This window comes from Seriola aureovittata, chromosome 4 (assembly GCF_021018895.1).
Source record: "Seriola aureovittata isolate HTS-2021-v1 ecotype China chromosome 4, ASM2101889v1, whole genome shotgun sequence".
Lineage (NCBI taxonomy): Eukaryota > Metazoa > Chordata > Actinopteri > Carangiformes > Carangidae > Seriola > Seriola aureovittata.
Window position 1 is genome coordinate 3,874,175 of NC_079367.1, and position 20,663 is coordinate 3,894,837.

General features: G+C 43.4%; 1 protein-coding gene and 1 long non-coding RNA gene across 2 annotated transcripts in view; both read left to right on the forward strand.

Moving 5' to 3' along the window:
• Positions 1–2,865: 2,865 nt before the first annotated feature.
• Positions 2,866–4,583, forward strand: LOC130167756 (E3 ubiquitin/ISG15 ligase TRIM25-like). Its single transcript, XM_056374240.1, has one exon. It carries the CDS (start codon positions 2,881–2,883, stop codon positions 4,054–4,056), a length of 1,176 nt encoding a protein of 391 aa, XP_056230215.1. The 5' UTR covers positions 2,866–2,880; the 3' UTR covers positions 4,057–4,583.
• Positions 4,584–11,910: 7,327 nt separating this feature from the next.
• The window catches only part of LOC130167495 (uncharacterized), an 88,851-nt gene continuing 80,098 nt past the window's right edge, over positions 11,911–20,663 (forward strand). The window contains exon 1 of the long non-coding RNA XR_008827295.1: positions 11,911–12,392. This is a non-coding gene — a long non-coding RNA (uncharacterized LOC130167495). The remainder of the gene's footprint in view (positions 12,393–20,663) is intronic.

Genomic DNA, 20,663 nt, shown 5'->3' on the forward strand with positions numbered 1-20,663 from the left:
GATTAACGAATCAATCAATGTCTGTTGCACTTAGCTGGAAAAGACTTAACAAGATCCTTCTAACCTGATAAAAGCACGTTTGCTTAATTAGTTCAGACACATTTAAAGAAACGAGCCCTGGTGACAACCAGTATCAAATGCATCTGCAGGTATTTCCCAATTCAGGTAAACTACAGTGGGTGTAAATCGTTCTTTGCAGGTTCACCTACACAGAGGATCCGAACTACGGCCCGTACCTGCAGAGTGTGAACGGTGTGGCTGGAAACAAAGAAAAACACACATACTGGGAGCTCCTGGTCCAGAGTCCAGACGGCAAAATCATAAGACCTGATGTTGGTGAGTCCACCATTAAAACGTCTGTCAGTCCTTCTTCTTGTAATTCTATGGTGAATCAGATTTTAACACACTACGTGCATCTTGTTTGTAGGTATCGGATGTTACATCCCCAACGCAAATGAGAAAATCATTCTGAATTTCACAAAATGGTGAAGATTCAGCAGCTAGGATCAGAGTCAGCGCTGGAACCGGCTGCACGACGATGTATTTCATTAAAGGACAAACTTTGTTTATTGTCAATTTGTTAATCTGTGATTAATGTTGAATAAATGATCCTTCAACATTATCAACAAGCAGACAGCTGACAGCAAGAATTTTATTGCTCCTACAGCAGTGACTGATTTATTATCTCCTGTATCTGATCCATTACAACCAATAAAAACTTCATTTAAGGACTTCTAAGGACTTTTGATGGTTCACTGCCAAAATCTAATCAGTCCATCCTTCAGTCTAGGTGAATGTTTGTGCCAAACTTGAACTGCAGAAACATATGTTGTTAAGATAAGAGCTCACCCTGGTTTCACTTATAAGAGAGTGAAACTCTGTCAGTCATTTTTGACGGAGGGGTGAGATAGCTCAGAGAGGAGTTCAGATGGACGGGAAAGAAATTTGTGACTCGGATCCAGTGGCTACTCCCAGTAGACAGAGCTGCACAGCCCTGCCGCAGCTTCCTGGGACTCTGGCTGGATTTTCAGATGATGATACAGTTCCATTTTAAGTCCGGGTGCAGAACAGTGTAGATCCAATCCCTCCAGCGACCTACAACACTTACGTTGTTTACAGAGGGATCCTGCTGGGTGGACTGAGGAGACTCATGGACACCTCAGACTTTGAGTAAGATCATAACTTGAAGTGTCACCTGAGAGCGAATCTACAACCTGAAACTAGTTTTTATTAATTTAAGTAAACATGGCTGTCAATAACGCCACACCTAATACTTTAAATGGTTCATGAAGAAGCAAATGCACTCGACATGTTTGTTGGGACGTGAAGGACGCACACTGAGTGGAGAATATACAGTTTTTAATACTGAGCATAATATTAAAATATGGGTAAATATCTCTGTGTATGTCGTCTGTCCAGGACTTTCCACAGCGCATTGTGGTGCAGCACATGAACTGAAGTGCCTGCACTAACATCTATAAACTTCTTAATGTTGTTTGTAACATAATTTGTGTCAAAAAAATCTGAGAACTTAATTAATGAAATGTTAGAGAGTCCAGGTACCGGCTGATTCAGCTCAGCGATTCAGGTAAACTACAGTGGGTGTAAATCGTTCTTGGCAGGTTCACCTACACAGAGGATCCGAACTACGGCCCGTACCTGCAGAGTGTGAACGGTGTGGCTGGAAGCACAGAAGAACACACATACTGGGAGCTCCTGGTCCAGAGTCCAGACGGCAAAATCATAAGACCTGATGTTGGTGAGTCCACCATTAAAACGTCTGTCAGTCCTTCTACTTGTAATTCTATGGTGAATCAGATTTTAACACACTACGTGCATCTTGTTTGTAGGTATCGGATGTTACATCCCCAACGCAAATGAGACAATCATTCTGAATTTCACAAAATGGTGAAGATTCAGCAGCTAGGATCAGAGTCAGCGCTGGAACCGGCTGCACGACGATGTATTTCATTAAAGGACAAACTTTGTTTATCGTCAATTTGTTAATCTGTGTTTAATGTTGAATAAATTATCCTTCAACATTATCAACAAGCAGACAGCTGACAGCAAGAATTTTATTGCTCCTACAGCAGTGACTGATTTATTATCTCCTGTATCTGATCCATTACAACCAATAAAAACTTCCTTTAAGGACTTTTACGGACTTTTGATGGTTCACTGCCAAAATCTAATCAGTCCATCCTTCAGTCTAGGTGAATGTTTGTGCCAAACTTGAACTGCAGAAACATATGTTGTTAAGATAAGAGCTCACCCTGGTTTCACTTATAAGAGAGTACAGAACTCTCTAAAACCAATCCCTCCAGTGACCTACAGCACTTACGTGCTTTACAGAGGGATCCTGTTGGGTGGACTGAGGAGACTCATGAACTCCACCTCAGACTTTAAGTAAGATCATAACTTCCATTGTAACCTAAGAGTGAATGTACAACCTGAAACTAGTTTTATTAATTTAAGGAAACATGGCGTCAATAACGCCACACCAAATACTTTAAATGGTTCATGAAGAAGCAAATGCACTCGACATGTTTGTTGAGAAATGAAAAAAAACTATATAGCACTGCGCTGGTGATGGCCAGAGCCGGAGGGTTAAATACATGGTTTAACCACACGGTATCAAATCGCTCCTCTTCCTGGAATGAATCAAAGCCTGATAGCCCTCCCTCTTCCTCCTGCTCTCAAACACAGTCAGCTCCACAAATACGTCCTTGTTCCCTCCCCTTCAGATCTACAGTTTGAGGATGGGTGTAAAAGCTGACCGGCTCCATTCACTGCAGAAACACATGTTGTTTAGATCAGAGCTCAAACTGGTTTCACTTGTAAGAAAGTGAAACTCTCAGTCATTGTCGACGAAGAGGTGAAATGGCGCAGAGAGGAGTTCAGCTGGACCCGAAAAAATTTTGCTGTTCGATCTGTCTGGACCTACTGAAGGATCCGGTGACTATTCCCTGTGGACACAGCTACTGCATGAACTGTATTAAAAGCTTCTGGGACAAAGAGGATGAGCAGGAAATCCACAGCTGCCCTCAGTGTAGGCAGACCTTCACACCGAGGCCTGTCCTGGTCAAAAACACCATGTTAGTTGATTTAGTGGAGGAGCTGAAGAAGACTGGACTCCAAGCTGCTGATCACTGCTGTGCTGTACCTGAAGACGTGGCCTGTGATGTCTGCACTGGGAGGAAACTGAAAGCCGTTAAATTCTGTCTGGTTTGTCTGGCCTCTTACTGTGAGAATCACCTGCAGCCTCATCATGACGCAGCTCCATTAAAGAAACACAAGCTGGTGGATCCTTCCCAGAAGCTCCAGGAGAACATCTGCTCTCGTCACGACGAGGTGATGAAGATGTTCTGCCGCACCGATCAGCAGTGTATCTGTTATCTCTGCTCTGTGGAGGAACATAAAGGCCACGACACAGTCTCAGCTGCAGCAGAAAGGACTGAGAGGCAGAGAGAGCTCCAGCTGAGTCGACAAAAGATCCAGGAGAGAATCCAGGACAGTGAGAAAGATGTGAGGAGCTGGCAACAGACGGTGGAGGCCCTCAATGGCTCTGCTGTTAAAGCAGTGGAGGAGAGTGAGAAGATCTTCACAGAGATGATCGGTCTACTGGAGAAACGACGCGCTGATGTGAAGCAGCAGATCAGATCCCAGCAGGAAACTGAAGTGAGTCGAGTCAAAGAGCTTCTGGAGAAGCTGCAGCAGGAGATCGCTGAGATGAAGAGGAAAGACGCTGAGCTGAAGCAGCTCTCACACACAGAGGATCACAACCAGTTTCTACACAACTTCCTCTCACTGTCAGAACTAATTAAATCTACAGAGCCATCCAGCACCATTAGGCCTGTTGTGATGAGCTTTGACTGTGTGGCACCGGTGTCAAAGATCAGAGATAAACTACTGGATGCTCTGGGAGAGAAAGGGACAAAACAGGAAAACGGAAAAACAACGAGTCAACAACAGCCTAATCCTGGGCGCGCTGAAAGCTTTCAAACATATAGGCATTACCCGAGAGTATATCAATACATCGATGATGATTTTATGTAGCAGTCGCATACAAGAATATCAGCAGATGAGGGACCTCGAATGAATGCGTGTTTGCACATAATGACAAATCTTGGTCGTTAAGTCTCCTCCACAGGGTCCACACCACATTCACTCAGCCTCTCTACGCTGGACTTTGGTTTTACTGGTGCAATGGAGTCACTGCTGAGCTCAGTGAACTCAAATAGAAAAACGTTATTAAGTTATGAGGCTGTGGGAAGTTTGAATTTGTTTAGGTGGAGGATCTCACTGCTCTTGGTGAATTTTACTTTTACCTAAACTGACACTTCTCCACATGAAAATATAAACTTGCTCTAAATCTTTGTTGAACATTTGTATTGATGTATTTGTACGTTGCTGTTTCTCCTCCAATGCATGGGCCTTTAACACAGAGAAGCTCCAGGGTTTTTATGTATGTGGTTAAACTATTTTTTCATTTCTTTGTTACTCTGTAACAAAAAGTCTCTTGAACTGTCGTTGACTCTCTCATTACCTACTGTTATTATAATCATTAAAGAGAATATCCATTAGCTGACGCACTTAAATTCTTTTCTTCATTTGTTCCAGGAACTCGATAAGGAGTTTTAAACTGCCATTTTAATTACACTGTACATGTGAAGCCCAACTACACACAGGAATTGAAAATTAGCAATAGCTAATAGCTAAAACTCTCCGTACAACACATCAGTTCATCGCATCTTCCTTAAGTCAAGTCTTCATGGTTCGGACTGTGTTGGGGCCCGAGGCAAAAAATGGCAGGGGGGCTTCACCAATCAGCGCTCATCGCAATTATGTAATAAATAATCTGACTGAAACAAAAAATGTACGAAATCTTAACATTTTGTTTTTTTCCCAAATGTTTCAAATCTTAGTAGAATTTTGAAAATATAAATATAAAGAACATTAAAACCTGAATAAATGACTCAATGCTGTCATATTGTAAATAACCCACATTATAAGGCCAAGTAGTTACTGTTAGTTTATTTTAATCTAATTATCTTTAAAATTGGAAAGAATCATGTTGTATGTATGTGCAGGTTTTACTGGAAATTTAGTGGGTTCAGACACAGGTGAGTAATAGTTAATATACAGCACATAATATGACCAAATGTACGTGGACATCAACACTATACACTCAGATGTGACTGTGTCTGTGGCTCTGAGCTGCTGAAGACATAAATCTTTAGAACCTCACAAATATATACGTTCACTTTCACAAGAAAAAAGCCTCAGTAGTTTCCTAAAACAGCTGCTCACTGTAGTTTTTATCAACAGGAAACTACATTTGTTGGGGACTATTTTCAGTGGCGGATCAATCCATATTTAATATCTAAGTCATCCACAGGTAGGATGGGCCCACCGCCTGCACCGACTCCCAGTGGTCGGGGTATGATGCAACCTGGGCGGCGGGCCAGGTCATGTGCCTGGGTCTGGGCGTGCCGATCACTGGAGTCAGGGATTAGCTCTAGGCAAAAGTTAGAATTTCAGTTGAATTTAAAACTGTGTTGCTCCCCTTCAGCTCTACAACACCTTTGTGAATCAACAACAAAATATTTCCATTTCAGTCCCTGAGGATAAAACTAGAACCCCTGATGTTATTAAATATCCTTGCGCTTCCTGTTTGCACTTCAGTGAGGGTTTCGCATGGCTATGGACACATGATCTCCACCCCTCATGTCCTCAAGTAACCTCAGCCCGGGACCTGCATTCCTCTTCTGAGACCTGCAGTTTGAGGTCTAATTCAAATGTTATTAGCATTTTTATAAAAATACTTAATGTATTACTTGTCACACACACCCACAGTGCAACAGAAACACCCTGTCTGACACACTAAAGACCTTAAAGTCCCAGTTTTATGTCCTATCACAGACTTGTTTGTTGTCTGGAAGAGTAAAGTCTCATAGCCATAAATCTTACAGTGTAATGCAGTAAACCTCCTCATGTTTTCAGCACAGACGCAACTTATTTATTCATTTTAGCAAAAGGTCATGTGGTTGTGCTTAAAAGAAAAAGACCTGCAGGTGAATTCTGCTCAGGACTGATTCTGACTCAGAGAGTCTGGACCCTCCTCATAATCTAGTTTATGGGGGTGATAGAAACAAATAGGAGGACCTCGGTTCCCCCGTAAAAACCCCAAGCAATTATTGGAGAGCAGTGAATCATTGCGACCTAATAGTGCTCTTCACTCTCAGTAGCTTTTAAACTAATTTGTGATTGATCACTGATAATTGGTGACAGAGTCCCTGGAGACGCCCGGGCCCCCTCTTCCTTTTCACAGCTTGAAAGCAGCTATAACTTTTAAACAGTCGACTTTGCGCCTCGTTCTGAAGCTCAATAGGCCTCAAGACGTTTGAATAATCATCGTGGCCTTTTTCAATAAAGGTGGAGCCTTCCAACAATAAAGCACTGAAAACCCAATACTATCTTGTGGATGGTGTAATAGTCTGAGGTGCAGGTTAAGAGCCTTAATGATCAAACGTTCTTTGATGACATCATAATTTCGGGAAACATGTCCATACCAAACTTTAATGAAATAACTCCAGTCGTACTTTTTCATGTTATCGACTGCGGTGCTGAGTCAAAACGGTCAGACTGATGACCTTTCCTGTGTAACGACAGATGAGTCTCTTAATAGAGCGCCGATTGATGTCGGCTGTTTGGATGTGAATCACTCTCCGGCACTCGCCAACAAAAGCATTAACAAAGAGTGTCATCAATGACAATGTATTTTTTTTTCAAGGTCGGATCAATTGAACTGTCGGTTTTTGTCTTGGAAATCTATTCACACAATTTGCGCCGTGCTGCAGGATCTGGAGAATAAAAGTGGAGCAGGGGTGGTGTCGCTGCTCAGACTTGACCTTCAGCAAGACTACACCACATGGAAATGACCCACGTTGAGCAGGTAGGGTCGTAACTTCGCTTGTGATGATAAGAATAAAAGTATATTTGTGATTTAGAAGAAAGGCAGAACGATTTGCAGCCTCGGACTTATCCTCTGGGACCGGGCGGCACGAATGACACTGATGGAGCCGGTAAAAACCTTCTGGATGTTTTGATGATCCATCGGCTGACCGAGATTTGAGCCGGGTCCAGTCCGCCTGTGCTCTGATCTCATCTCTTTCTTTGTGTGAGGCCTTTTTTAGCCAAAAAACATGGTTTCTTTTTCAGTGGAAGAAATTCTGGAGGGTCGCTTTCACCTGAATGATGCACACTGCACTGTGCCATCTCACCTGTGGTGTTTATAAAGGTAGGGAGGGCCAACGGTTTAACAGACAGGGACTCACATGCACTAACATGCACGCCAACCGATCGGCTACCAAAACAAATAACTGAGAAACTCAGATTACAACATACAGAGGGGGCGTGGCTTTATTCACTGCTCAGGACGCCATTACTCCACTATAACTTTACATAGAAAATAGTTATTTGCTGCTATATTGTTTCATATTTGTTCTAAAGATTTGTTTGTACATTCACTGAACACCTCTAACACTGCCTCATTGCAGTGGCTTGTGGGAACTCTAAATTGAACCAATTAAGCGTTAATGTCATTAATTACCCCTGTGCTTTTTGTGCACTTAAATGTCAAAAGCTGTTTATGTCATAGATTACTGTTTTTGCAGTTAAACTTCACAGAAAAGCTCAATGTTTTCTGAAAATATAATACTATTTTTTGCTTTTACTGTTCTTCCTCGAGCTGTTTCACCACCATCTGCAATTGTTAAATTGTCTGCAGCTGCAAGTGGCTCCCTAAGTTTCCTTCCTGCTTTGCAAGAGTGTAGGAAGATCTCACTCAAAATATTTAGTTTACATACTGACTTCTTAATTTTCTCACTTTTCCCGTGTGAATAGTGCTTGGTAAGGAGTCAGGACAGTGTTACGATGCCTGCTATGAAAGAAGGTCTGTTTCTGCGACACACAGACACCTTCACTAAAGGATTTTGAAAGTTATTTTTCTCAACAGACTGACTGCAGTAAGACTTTTGTCCAAAGAGTGGCGCTAGTGCTGCACGTGAGGCTTTACTCTACATGCACTGGCTGTTAAACAGCCACCAAAAAAGCACAGGAGGGAAATCTTAAGCACCACGTCTCACCATCCTGTCTCAGCAGCCTGTAACATGTTTTACTCAAGTCACTGCTCTAATTCAACGTCCACCGCCTCGGCTGATGAGTCCATATCACACGTCTTGATACAGATCTTGTGTTATTTGTTATTTATGATATATTATCTTTTGTGTTGTTATGAAAGGCTGCCGAGGTTAAAGAAGGAGGTGTTCCCACATTTGTTGCTAATGATGCTTTGAGTGTTTTGTCAATATGATAGCTTATAACCACGTCCTTCAAATCCTGGCAACACCGGATTGAAACTTTTGCAAAATCAATTAATTGTTTTGTCAATGGAAAAGTGTGTGAAAGAGGGATTGTGCATTTCAAGTCAAATGTGGACGATGTCCGTGCTCTCCGTCCTTTCTCCATTTAGTTTTTGTTGGTTATTTAATCCGTAGCTAATTAATTTAATTAAATGACGAGTCTCTGAAATCCATAGATTGTACAACTACATTAAACAGTATTATTTTATAGATGTGTTGATGGAGTCTGCCATGATCTGAAATATTTTTATAGATTTTGATTGCTTTATACTTCCATATCCCATTATAAATCAGATCACAGTGAACTAATTCTCAACATGGATTCATTTCTTATTCTCCATCAGTATGTCCGGATCAATAGACGGCGGCATCATACTCACATACAGGCACCACACTGCTTAGCAAGTTCAACATGTCTGTGTGTTCTTTAGCTACTTGTTATTGGTTTATTGACTGAGAGAATGAGAAAACAAAACAGCTGCCTCGCCACCGTTATTGCTTTCCACCACCCCTCCCTATGCACTTAGCGTTGGCTCGCTGCAGTTCACCAATACACCTCACACATCTGTGTTTGCACAGGAGCAGGTGGATGAACACTGTTCGTCTATTGCCTGTAAACAGCGTGTCATTCCCCGCCCTCTTGAGACGGCAGGTCGGCCGGGTGGTGGTCGTCAGAGGGGTTAAAGTTGATGAACGGTGCGTCGTGTTTGTCTGACCCACTTCATTTCATCCCAGACGGGCTCCCGGGGGCTGCACGTTGTGGCTGAGGGGGCAGCCACGCCAGAGTTAATGACAGGGCTTTGTTCAGTGCCGAGGCTCTCATCAGGATAGGCCCGAGCCAGACAATAGCCGGGGTCACAGGTCCTCAGAGGCCGGGATGAGAAGGCTAATGAGTCAGTATTGAACTAAGAGGAGCAGGCCAGTGTGGTCTGCAGCCATAGGCTCACATGGTTCTGACACGGCCAAGGCCAATTTGTCTGTTTTGTTCCTGACAGTGGAGCCGCCTGACAGGAAGCAGCCATGCTCCAGTCTTACCAGCAAGCACATAACACACTGTCTGACAAATGTTGATTTATCTGGACCTGTTCTTTGTAGTTAACTGAAGTGCTGGATGTCTGGGAGGCTGTTTAACACTGTCTGAACTCCAGAACTAGACGTCTTCTCGAGTCCAAGAGGGTCCTGTGGAAAACCCACCTGGATTCAACGTGTATCAATTAAACAAAGATGAAACCCAAGAACAGTCATTTGTTTTAAAACTGACATCAACCTTTGCAGCGGCATCATGAGGATCAATTAAAGATCCTTTGTCCAAAACAGCAGGAATATCGCATGAGTGTGATGTGCAACATGATCGGATCTGATGGCCAGTCCACTCTGATCTCCTGGGGTATTAAACCCTCAGCCGGGACCCTCCCCAACTGGATTGTAAGGAATGTAGTCTGTCCTGGGTCCTGGGTCAAGTCTTGGTCATTCGGAACCAAGTGGACCCGTGAAGAACTTGAGCATGGCGGTCATTCGGACCCATTGGTGTGGCTGTTTTCTTACATACTTGTTTTGGGTGTAACGTTAATGTATCCGTACTGAACTTGACCATCGAGAGGAAGTTGAAGTTGTTCGTTTGAAGCGCCGGGCCAACACGACACATTCTTGAGATTTTCAGAAGCTTTCTTGTCAGTTACTTTTCCAACCTCCGACCTATGGTTACCCATAACACCTTGCAACAAATGTACCATAGATCCACAGACATCGGTATGTATCTTTGCAGAAACATAAAAGCCTGAGTACCACGGACACCATCAAGGAGAGACAGTGGGAAAATGTGCGCCCTTTTCATTCCCTCAAGACTACAAAGACACAAAAACACAAAGTTCTGGTAAGAGATCAGAGGCGGTGGCACGCAGCCAGGAAGAGGTTCTGACGTCAGGCTTTTTTCCCGCCTCAAGTGTGGAGGTATAAACACTTTTGCCTTTAGATGTTGGACGCCACATTGTACAGACTACCTTGTTGTAGGCATACTAATCACTTCCTGCCTAACAAACTCTGTGGACGTGCCATTTGTTCCATGTTTACTCTCCCACAGTTAAATCAACACTGACGATCCCTCTGAGTGAAGCCTGACGGTGACTCCCTTCAGCTCCAGTGGAACCGTCTCCTCCTTTGTTCGACTTTTAATTTTGACCTCTTTACACTTTCCTCCCCGCTCCCCCTCCTCCCCCCATCACTCCATCAACCTCCGCGACACGGACACATGCGGCTCTGGCTCAACCAGCGGTGGCATTGACCTCTCATCTTCATATTGACCCGCTGTTTCCCATGACCTCTGACCTCTCGGGGTCAAGCCTCCAGCCGTCTGGACCTCTTCCTCCTTGACCTGGCCCCTATCTCCACCCTTTGGACGGTCCAGATGGACGACTCTCTGCTCAGGATGTCTACAGGATTATGTTGTTGTCTCAACACGAATCTCCAGGTCTGAGCAGCTGCTCTGGCGACCAAATTATTTTTGTGATTATAATTAACTTTTATCCATCAAGCCCTGAATTTGGAGGCTTTACTCTGTTGCAGAGCATTTCTCTGAATATGAATCATCCTGTGTCTCTTATTACCGTTTTTCTTTTTTTCTTACTGAGCAGCACATTACAGATGCCAGGGCAACTTTCACTGCCTGTATCTCGTCCTCTCGCTGTCTGTCGCTCTCTGAACTTGCTGTCCTCATTCCATAGCCTGGTTTTCATACATAGTGTCCTGATAGTGTGCTGGGGAGAATCTGGGTCAGCGTGGGGAGCCCGAGATAGCACAGACACGAGGCTGACTCGCTAAACAAATACGTCACACGTCGCTGTGCAAAGAGAAAACAGAGAAAACAATACTTGGATGCTTGAATTATTATTATTTTTTTTGTATGTCGGTGGCATCAGTGATGAGGCAGAGCAGCACCAGGCGGACTTTAAATAGGACGCCACGTAGATCCAGATAATATTGTTTTTATCTTGTGTTGCAGGAAATTTTTCACATGAGCACATTTCATTATCAGAATTGATTGCCTCGCCATTTCCAGTGACATGTCCATTAATTTTGGATTAAATGTTACATCACTGAAGTCTAGACAGTCACCTAAAACGCACATGGCTGCAAACCAAACTACCAAAATCGCTACTTTTGGCAGTTTGAGCAAGTTTGTGATCGAAATGATATTTAAATTAAAATTGCATTTTAACAATCTTAAAATATTTTGTTGCCTTTCCTGTATCCTGCTTTTCAGCCTGTTGTGTTTACAAAGCGTTGCTCCTTGGAGCCAAGTGGACTTAGGTCTGAGCAGCATTTCTAATCCCCGCTGTACTGAGACCTGTAAGGAGGGGGGAGGTGAGAGGGAAGGGAGGGGAGAGAAAGAGCCGTGAGGGGAGGAGGGAGGGAGAGCCACAAGAACAAGAGAGGAAGTGAGTGTTCATTACAAAGTGTGCCTCTCGGTTGTGGGCATGCCCAGTAGAGTTTGCCTTGCAGCCTGAAATCCAGCCTCTAAATTTGAACAGGAGGGAGACAAGGTGACTGAGCAGACTTTTGTTGCTGCTGCTCTCTCTCTCTCTCTCTCTCTCTCTCTCTCTCTCTGTCTCTCTCTCAATGTTCTTTTTCTCCTCCTCTCCCAGTAGTGAGTGTGTTTTTTTTTTGCTATGGAAGAGCAGGAGGAGGTGCAGCTTTCAGCTAGTGCTAAATACAAGGGGAAGTAAAAGAAAATAAGAAGAAGAAGAAGAAGAAGAAGAAGAAGAAGAAGAGGAGGAGGAGGATGAGAGAAAAGACTTCACCCCCCCATCTCCCTCTTCCTCTCCCTCATTCCCTCCTCTGCCAACGACTTTTACCTCAGAAATAGCGGAGGGAGCAACTTCAAAAGGCAGACAGGAGGCAGCTGGAGTGTGAAATCTGAGAAGAAAAGCAAGATGAGAGGCTAACCGGCGCTGTGCTTGCTATGCTGTCCAGGTCAGTGCCCAGGAAAGACCAAACAACTGCTCACTCTTTCTCTTTTACTTGTTTGTTCCTGCTTCCAAACTCCTGTTTAGTTGCTATACATCGTGCATGTACGTCTGCTTGTTTTACCCGATGGAATAATATAGTGTGTATACTGGTGCGGGATTGTGTAAGAAGCCTGAGTGACACAGTGAATGACACGCCGTGCATCATCTCCTCTCAGCACCATCCGACTGTTGTCACCCACCGCGGAGCGAAAGTAGTGAAACTCCAGCTGCTCCCCCCCCCCCCGCCAGCTCTGCGTATGGAAAGTGTTTAGCTGCTTCGGCTCGGACGCTCACATGCATGCGTGTGTGTGTGTGTGTGTGTGTGTGTGTGTGTGAGTGTGTGTTTGTGTTGAGGGAGGACGAGCTCCATGGACGCAGGACACGTGGTTACGATAGGGGAGAAATCATGGAGACGTACTGTAGGCTGGTTGTTCGCCCTCACTCACGTGCGTGTGTGTGTGTGTGTGTGTTTCTGTGTGTGTGTGTCTCTCTCTGTGTGTCTGTGTGTGTGTGTGTGTGTGTGTGTGTGTGTGTGTGTGTGTGTGTGTGTGTGTGTGTGTTGGCGGTGGTGCGAAGATTAAATTTCAAGTTTTGTGAGGGGAGTTTTGGAAGCATTAGTCACAGAACTTCTCTGGAGTATCTGTGGAGAGAAGTGCAGATTGAAGGTTCGTGACGTGACGAGTCGGAGGAGAGAGGATGTTCCCTCCTTTGGTTTCATGAGCATTTTCTTTGTTTCATCGTGAAGTTTATTCTTTCAAATTCATGTTGCCTTGGCCGAAACTTAAACCCACAAAATCTAATAATATTAAAGCTTTTTATCAGAGTGGATTTACAATAATAATAATAATAATAATGTTAGTATCTTGGTTTTTTTTCAACAAAAGCAGTTTGGTTATTATTGATTAATCCTGTCAGTCAGCTCACCTGTCGGAGGCTGTCCCCCCGCCCCCCCACCTGCCTGAAGGCCTGTCCCATTAGCTATCCCAGCATGCCTTGCCACTGACAAGTGAGTGTCAGCAGTGGCCCCCCAGGAGACTCGTTGTTGACAGGTTTATTATTCCTGGACTGTGGAAGTGGGGCACACCACAGACACTATAGCTCTATAGGGGAGAGGAGAGCAGATATAGTTACCTATAATAAAACAATAATGACAATAATAATATTAATAATGATGTTTACTGTAATTGTTTGTTTTTTTGATAAATCATTTTTTGTAAAAATGTCCATTATAATTTCCTAAATCCTAAAATGAGACATTCAAAAGACTGTTTTCTTTTATATAACCAACAGTGCAACAAAATAAATCCAGTTAACTCAGATATCTGACAAAGAGCAGCAACAGATTCTGGATGTTTCGTACTACCTCGTACACACAATACGTGCTGACCGTACGACCTCTCAATATTTTTGAGCATTGAAATATTTGAAAAATGATGTTAAAATGTCGGCGGGCTGGTAATATGTAAACAATTTCACTTGCTGAACTTGTGGAGATAAAAATGATGAATGTTTTTTTCTCAGCGTAACATTCCTGCCTCCTCCTCTTCTTCTTTCAGTGATAAGCCGCACTCCAACATGTTTACAGTAGTGATGGCTGTTGTCGTCATCTCTGGCATACCAGACATACTGTAGCTGACCCTCTCTGCCTGATCGTCATGCTCGTCATGGTTACGGTGGGCGTCTCCCACACTCTCCCACTTTCCTACACTTGATGCACGGAGCTGTCTCCGCTGTAGTTAACACTTTAAGGATGGATTGGAGTTCATGTTTTACCTCCAGTTCTACTGTTCAGGCCTCAGTGAGGAGAAAAAGCTTTGTTTGAAATGTGATGTAGGTGAGAATAAGGAAGTGTGTTTAATCATTTATGGTTCCTCATGTGATGATTGATTTACCAGGAACACTTAAAGAAAACGTCCTTCGTTTCTGATAACTTGATGAAGCCAGAGATCCTTTTTTGTTGCGTATTTTTTTTTGTCCGGCAAATTTCTTTGTTGGAAATTTAAAGTAATTTAAAAGAAGTTGATGTTTTTCAGTGTTTTTAATCTATTTTTGACGTCTCTTTCTAACATTTTATGTTAGCAGGACACTTGCATTCGCATCACTATCAATATTAAAATGGGATTTGAGTGTAAAGGTTAATTTTTAACCCTGGAAATAAGATTCTGCATCTTCTACCTTTGTTCAAGCTGCAAATAAAAACCATTAGATCTCGATTTAAGGATCCTTTTTTTTTTTTTTAGTTTGTTTTTGTTTGTTTAGTTTTTGTGTTGGGCTGCACAGTTAATCCAAATATAATCAAAATCGTGATATGGCCCGAGTGCAACATCCAAACTGCAGGAGCTGCAGTTGTTTTTATAAAATTTGGTAAAATGTTCAAAGCATTGTTGGCCAACAAATCATATTCTCCAGACGTAAAGGAAAAACCAACAAAAGTCACATCATCATCATTTTTACATTTTTGTTTCAGTGAAAATGAAAAAGAAAAAAACTGAAATTGTGAAATATGATTTTTTTTTTCTGTGTGTGTGTGTGTGTGTGTGTGTGTGTGTGTTTGTTTTACTGTACTTGTAGGGTCTGTGGTGATTCCCAAAATGCAGGACCTCACAAGTTTAAAGGTCTGTTTGAGAGTTAAGACTTTAGACTTTAAAGTTTAGAGTTGGAATCAGGTTTAGGTTCGGGTCAGGGTTGAGTTTAGGCTTTTAGTTGTGATGGTTAAAGTAAGGAAGCGGGGGGAACAAAGATAGCTTGTTTTTTTAATAAGAATTATTTTTCCACATATTAGTTTTGCCTCATTTGAATTAAAGGCTCATTTGGGACATTTTTCTGACCTGGATGTTTAAGATTAAACACATTAAAATGTAGAGAATCAGTCCTTGTGTTGTCGGACGCCTCGTAGCTTCTCAGCTGCAGGATCGTGGCTCCATATGTGGAGACTCTTATATCACAACCATCGGGACCTCATCAGTCTAACTGTCAGGACGACTCCCTTCTTCCTGGGAGACCGCGTTTCCATGCGTTCCTCCCCGGAGTCCCACCCCCGACGGCCCATCTGAGGCTCCGTGATCCATCACACAGCAGGCAGCCATGTTTTCTGAAAGGGCTGTGAACTTGTTACCTCCCTCAGCCCGGCCGACTGAATGTCAAACCCATTTCTCTTTTCTCGTGTCCCCCTTTTCCCAGGATTGCTGCTGTATTGAAATAATTGGGCGGCATTCAGTGCGACCAGGTTGTCAGTGCACCTTTTGAATAGAGATATCAAGTCTGGTGCCACGATTTCCCTCTGACCTCCCTTTCACGGATCCTTCCTCCGCCCTCTGCCCACCTCCCTCCGAGGTCGCGGTGGGTCATCATCGTGACTCCAGCCTCCCAGTACAATGACACAACATCCATGGTACATTATCTACAGTGTGTCAGCTGGTCCGGAGCTCCGTCTATAGGCTATTCTTCCCTGCCCCATTGTCTCCGGGATCTCTGGATCAAGCCTGTTCAACATGGCACACATTCAAAATGGCAACCTCAAGGGGCTTTTATTCCTCCACCAGAATTCAATCACTTCTCTCTCTCGTCTTTCTGCCTCTCTGCTGAGTTATTCAGAGTTTAATGAGGGAGGGAAATAAAGGGAAGCTTATGGTTTGCCGGATGATAGAGAGGCTGCCATTTTGTTTCTGTTGGAGGAGCCACACAGCAAGTGTTCATGTGAAATTAGTTTTTTTTTTTCTTCTTCTTCTTCTCTTCTCTCTCTTTAGCAGAGAAGAAGGTGATTGAGATGTCTGAGAAAGAGCCAACGAGTCTGGAGAAGCTGGGATCATTAAAGTGTCGGAGGAGCCGCAGCTCTTCAAATAATCTGCATTTTAGATACAGTCCAGGTCGCAGTGGGAGGGGGGGATTTTTATATATGGAGGTATAATCTGCTGTGAGGTATTATGATTATCAAGCATTAATGCACTGATTTCACCATAGGCATCAAATAGTGTTGCGCCTGTATACCTCCAGTGCCGTGCATCATTTTAATGACTACAGAGGATTATCCCCTTACATAACTGGAGTGTGGGCGGTTTTGGAGACAGCTCCTGACAGTGTGGGAGGGCAGGAGACCGGACTGGAGGAAGTGCCGGGCTGGCGCTGGATGACGGGGCCGTTGTTGCGAGGTTCGGCGCGGGTCACAGTCGCGAGTCCGTGCGATGCATCAGCCGTCAGCTGAGTGTGTGTTCGTGTTTGACCGTCTCGCCCGGGCGTCATCGGTGATGCAAGGTTTCCTCTGTCCGACATTGGAAACGGTGGAAGAGTTCAGCCGGCTGCGTCTGTGTCACATGTACGCACACAGACCTGGTGTCAGTGAGGTCAGAGCTGGCGCTTCTCGCTGCAGATATTCCTTACTTTTCCTCCGAGCGGTCGTATCAGCGAGCTGCTGTGGATGTGCAACAACAACATATCTGCAGTGCACAGGGCCTTTTTTTAGTTCCTCCTTAAAGGGATTTTGACAGGGGGGGGAGGGGTGCAGGTCTTTTGGGGGGGGACAGATTACTACATCTACATCAGTCTCCGGGACATGTTTCTGTACAGCAGTTAAGATTAGATGAATTGTGCCTGTGCAGCAGAAACTAGCAGATAAAAAAAAACAAAGAAATAAATGTTTTAAAAGAGGTGTTAGAATCAATATGTGCAGGACTGGCACCAGTCTCTCTGGGGCCCAGGGCAGAAACTGCCCCCCCCCTCCGCACCATATATTTGTTAGGCCATCCTACATAAGTCTGAGCTTATTGTGCATCATGAAATGTTTTATCTGAAGTGTTGATCCATCAGAAGATATAACAACATCTCAGTGTAGTTTTACATCTCCTCTCTCAGGCTTCTCTCTGCAGCTCTAGTAACAACCGGTCGGTGAGCCAATCAGAAGAGAGGAGGCTCTGAGCCTCTCTTCTGATTGGCTGACTGTTTTCTGAGTGAAACAATAAAAATAAAGCAGATTTCAGGTAAAAACACTCAGAGAAACCAAATCCTGTAAAGGTTTGGATGGTGGGTCCAGGTGGGCGGGGCTTGGTGACTGCTTTGTTGTGACATCACAAAGTTCCAGAAGTCCTGACGGCTGGTTTTAAGGCTCAGTTTCTGAATACAGGCTGTGTGCATTTCTCTGTGGACTGAGGCTTTGATACTTTCACAGTATTAATATAGAAGCTAGAGCTGATCTATAATCACACTACACATGGACACAGACCTTCACACTGGATGGAACTTTAATGAAGGATCTGTCAGTTATTGCTGTTATTGTAAATGACATAAAGAAATATTTATTCCAAACTTAATCTTTGATTGTTGCTCATTTATTTGGTCCTAAATATTTGATGTTGTAGATGAAACTTTCAGGGCCATAAAAACTTAAACGTCAATATAAAGTATTCATGTCAAATTCATGGAGCCCACTAAGAAATGTTTTATCTAAATCTTTCGCTCACAGTGGTAATTTGCGGCCTCAAATTTCAAACCATGGCCTGACCTCGCTGTAGTCACAGGCCGAGTAAACTGTAATTTGTTCTCTGATTCAATCCCTCAAATATTTATAAATGAGCTCTTAGCTTTGCTGCTGTCTCATGTACAATATTTATCCAATGTTCTTTTTGTGCGTCTGTTGCAGTGACATTCTCCTGAACTGACATCCATAAGAATCATATAATCACGGTTTAATTTATGCTGAAAAATAACATGATCGAGTTCAACAGCCGAAATCTGAAGTACATGTACGGTACACAGCCTGTTTCAGTCTAAATCAAACTGTGTTACAGCCAAATGGTTTATAGCAACAAATGAAGTGGACAAATGAAATAAGACTTCAATAAATTAAAGTAAGGAAATTAATTAAGTCATTTAACAACTCAGTTTGGTCATCTGAGATCCTAAATCATTTAATTAAAAGGAAATAATGAAGTTATTGAGGGTATAAATTATAAAATTATGGAAAGAAGTATGTTGAGTGTTGTAGGGTGGGGGTGCTGAGGGTGTTGGGAATGGGTGGGTGGGGTTTTTTTAAACCTCTACATCTCTGTCCGTCTCTCTCTGGCGTCCCTCCACCAGCTTTATACCCCTCTGTTCTCCCGCGACACGGCTGAGAGGTGCAGGTTGACAGCGTCGCAGGCCTCCTCATTACACCGTGTCTGAGCCAGCAGAGATTTATAGAGATGATAAAAGCAGTCTGGAGGGCAATAATGACCACCGGCTCTGATGCAGTGGGAGGGAGGGAGGAAGGGAGGGAGGGGAGAGAGAGGCAGGGCTCTGTCTGTCTGGCTCACTCGCTCGGCCTCTGATCGCTCACTGTGCCGCCTAAATGACTTTGCCTCGTGTGAAATGAAACAGCAGAAAAAAAGTTACGACTGTTGAATATATTCATGTATTCAAATCTATATTTATATATATTCACGTATATCTTTTTATACCTTTGATTCCAAACTTCTCTCTGTCTCGCGGCATCGTATGTGACCTCCAGGCGGTCTTCAACATAAACCACCAAACTTAATCCAGATTTCCATAAATATAACTAATGTTTCTTTTCCTAAAAGTCCCGGTCCTCATGACTTCACCGACTTAGCGCTACTTACTATGAAATCATGCATTTATTTCACACATATATGTAGCCCCCCCCCCCTTAGTTGATTTAATATGTCCCCAAATAGTTATCTATCTGTCTTACATTCTTAAGTGTCATTTAAAGGTGCTATAGGGATTATTTCATCACAGATCATTACACACCTAAAGAGTTTAAAAAGCCTCGACTGTCGTCTAAAGTTTGAAAAGTTCATCGTACCCTGTGGATTCTCCTGACCAGACCTCACTTGGTATCTGCAGGTTGAGAACTTCTTCCCGTCGCCCTCAGGGAGAAGCAGCAAACACCAGAGATTCAATCCAACTCTCCAAAATGGAGCCAGTCAGCTCGTGCATGCTGCACAAGAGACGATGCCACCAGTTACTTGCCCTACCTAATGTTTACTAGTCCGAGTCCAACATCAGACACTGGAGGAAGGTGACTGTAGTTTTCTACAATATTATATTAAAACCCACGTCGAGAAGTCTGGACTTAGTAAATGCAAGTTTGTGCAAGGAGACAGAGCTAGTGGAGCTGAGTCCAGTGATCACGACGACTACCACAGAAGAAGAGGAGCAAGCAAACGAACTTCCTCCAGCAGAACATCTACATCCACAACGAGACTCTGAGGTGGTCGCAGAGCTGGAGGACGGAGACATCCCGACCACGAGCACCTCGGATGTGGATGCTGATGAAGCGAGCGCAAGAAGGACAGTGAAACCCGTCGCACGCCTCAGCGATGACGACCCGGGACAACCCGGAGCCAGACCTGGCTACGACCCGGAGACCAAAGACAACAACACTAGCAACCTTCGTTTAAGAGCTTTCAATCGGTAACAGCTTATTACATGGTTGTCTATGAGTCATGGCATTTTTCCTGCAATGTGATTGGCTGTGGCTTTTCTCGATGTAAATTGTTTGAAAGTTTAATTGCTGTAGAAAAATGCTGTGGTGTGTGTGTGTGTGTGTGTGTGTGTGTGTGTGTGTGTGTGTGTGCGTGCTCTGTGCCTAGTTCATTAAATATCGACGCAGTGGCTGAATTGTGTAACTAGTCTTTCCAGTTGACTAACTGAGCCGACCATGAGGGACAGTCTGTGCTGCGCCGCTGAGCAACATTAGGACTCAGTGAGGAGTCAGACTTTTATTCTTGCCTCCACTGTTTTTGGCATCGACCGGCCGTGCAACAGGAGTTTGTTTTAATTTACATTTCTCGGCTTTTCAGTTTGTGTAAGTGTGTGTGGGCTGAGTGTAATTTAAAGGTGCTATAGGAAGTAATTTTTTTGTGGCGTTAACAGTTAAGGAAAGGTATTTAAAAACGTACTTTAAGGTAATTTTAAGTCACACAGGAAGGTTAAAGGAAAATAACTAGATTCATTTGTGTGAATTATAATTTCTTTATTTTATGTGAAAGGACGATTGAACCATTTTGTTTGTTTACTGTTAAATCTATTTGATCTTTTCTATATACCAATATTTCCCTCTTTAGTTAATAAATCCGAGGTCATTCCTGAGGGCACATATAGCTCTGCTGTTACTTCTCTTAAATACAGAGATATAATTAAGCCTTAGAAATAAGAGAGGAAATAATTAGTTTCACATAGGGCTTGGAGAGATCGCAGAAAATATCATCATAGTATTTTCTTATATAGACTGATATCAATA

Bases quoted from the DNA above. Each gene is read 5' to 3' on its own strand.
- LOC130167756 (XM_056374240.1), top strand. From the start codon at position 2,881: ATGGCGCAGAGAGGAGTTCAGCTGGACCCGAAAAAATTTTGCTGTTCG.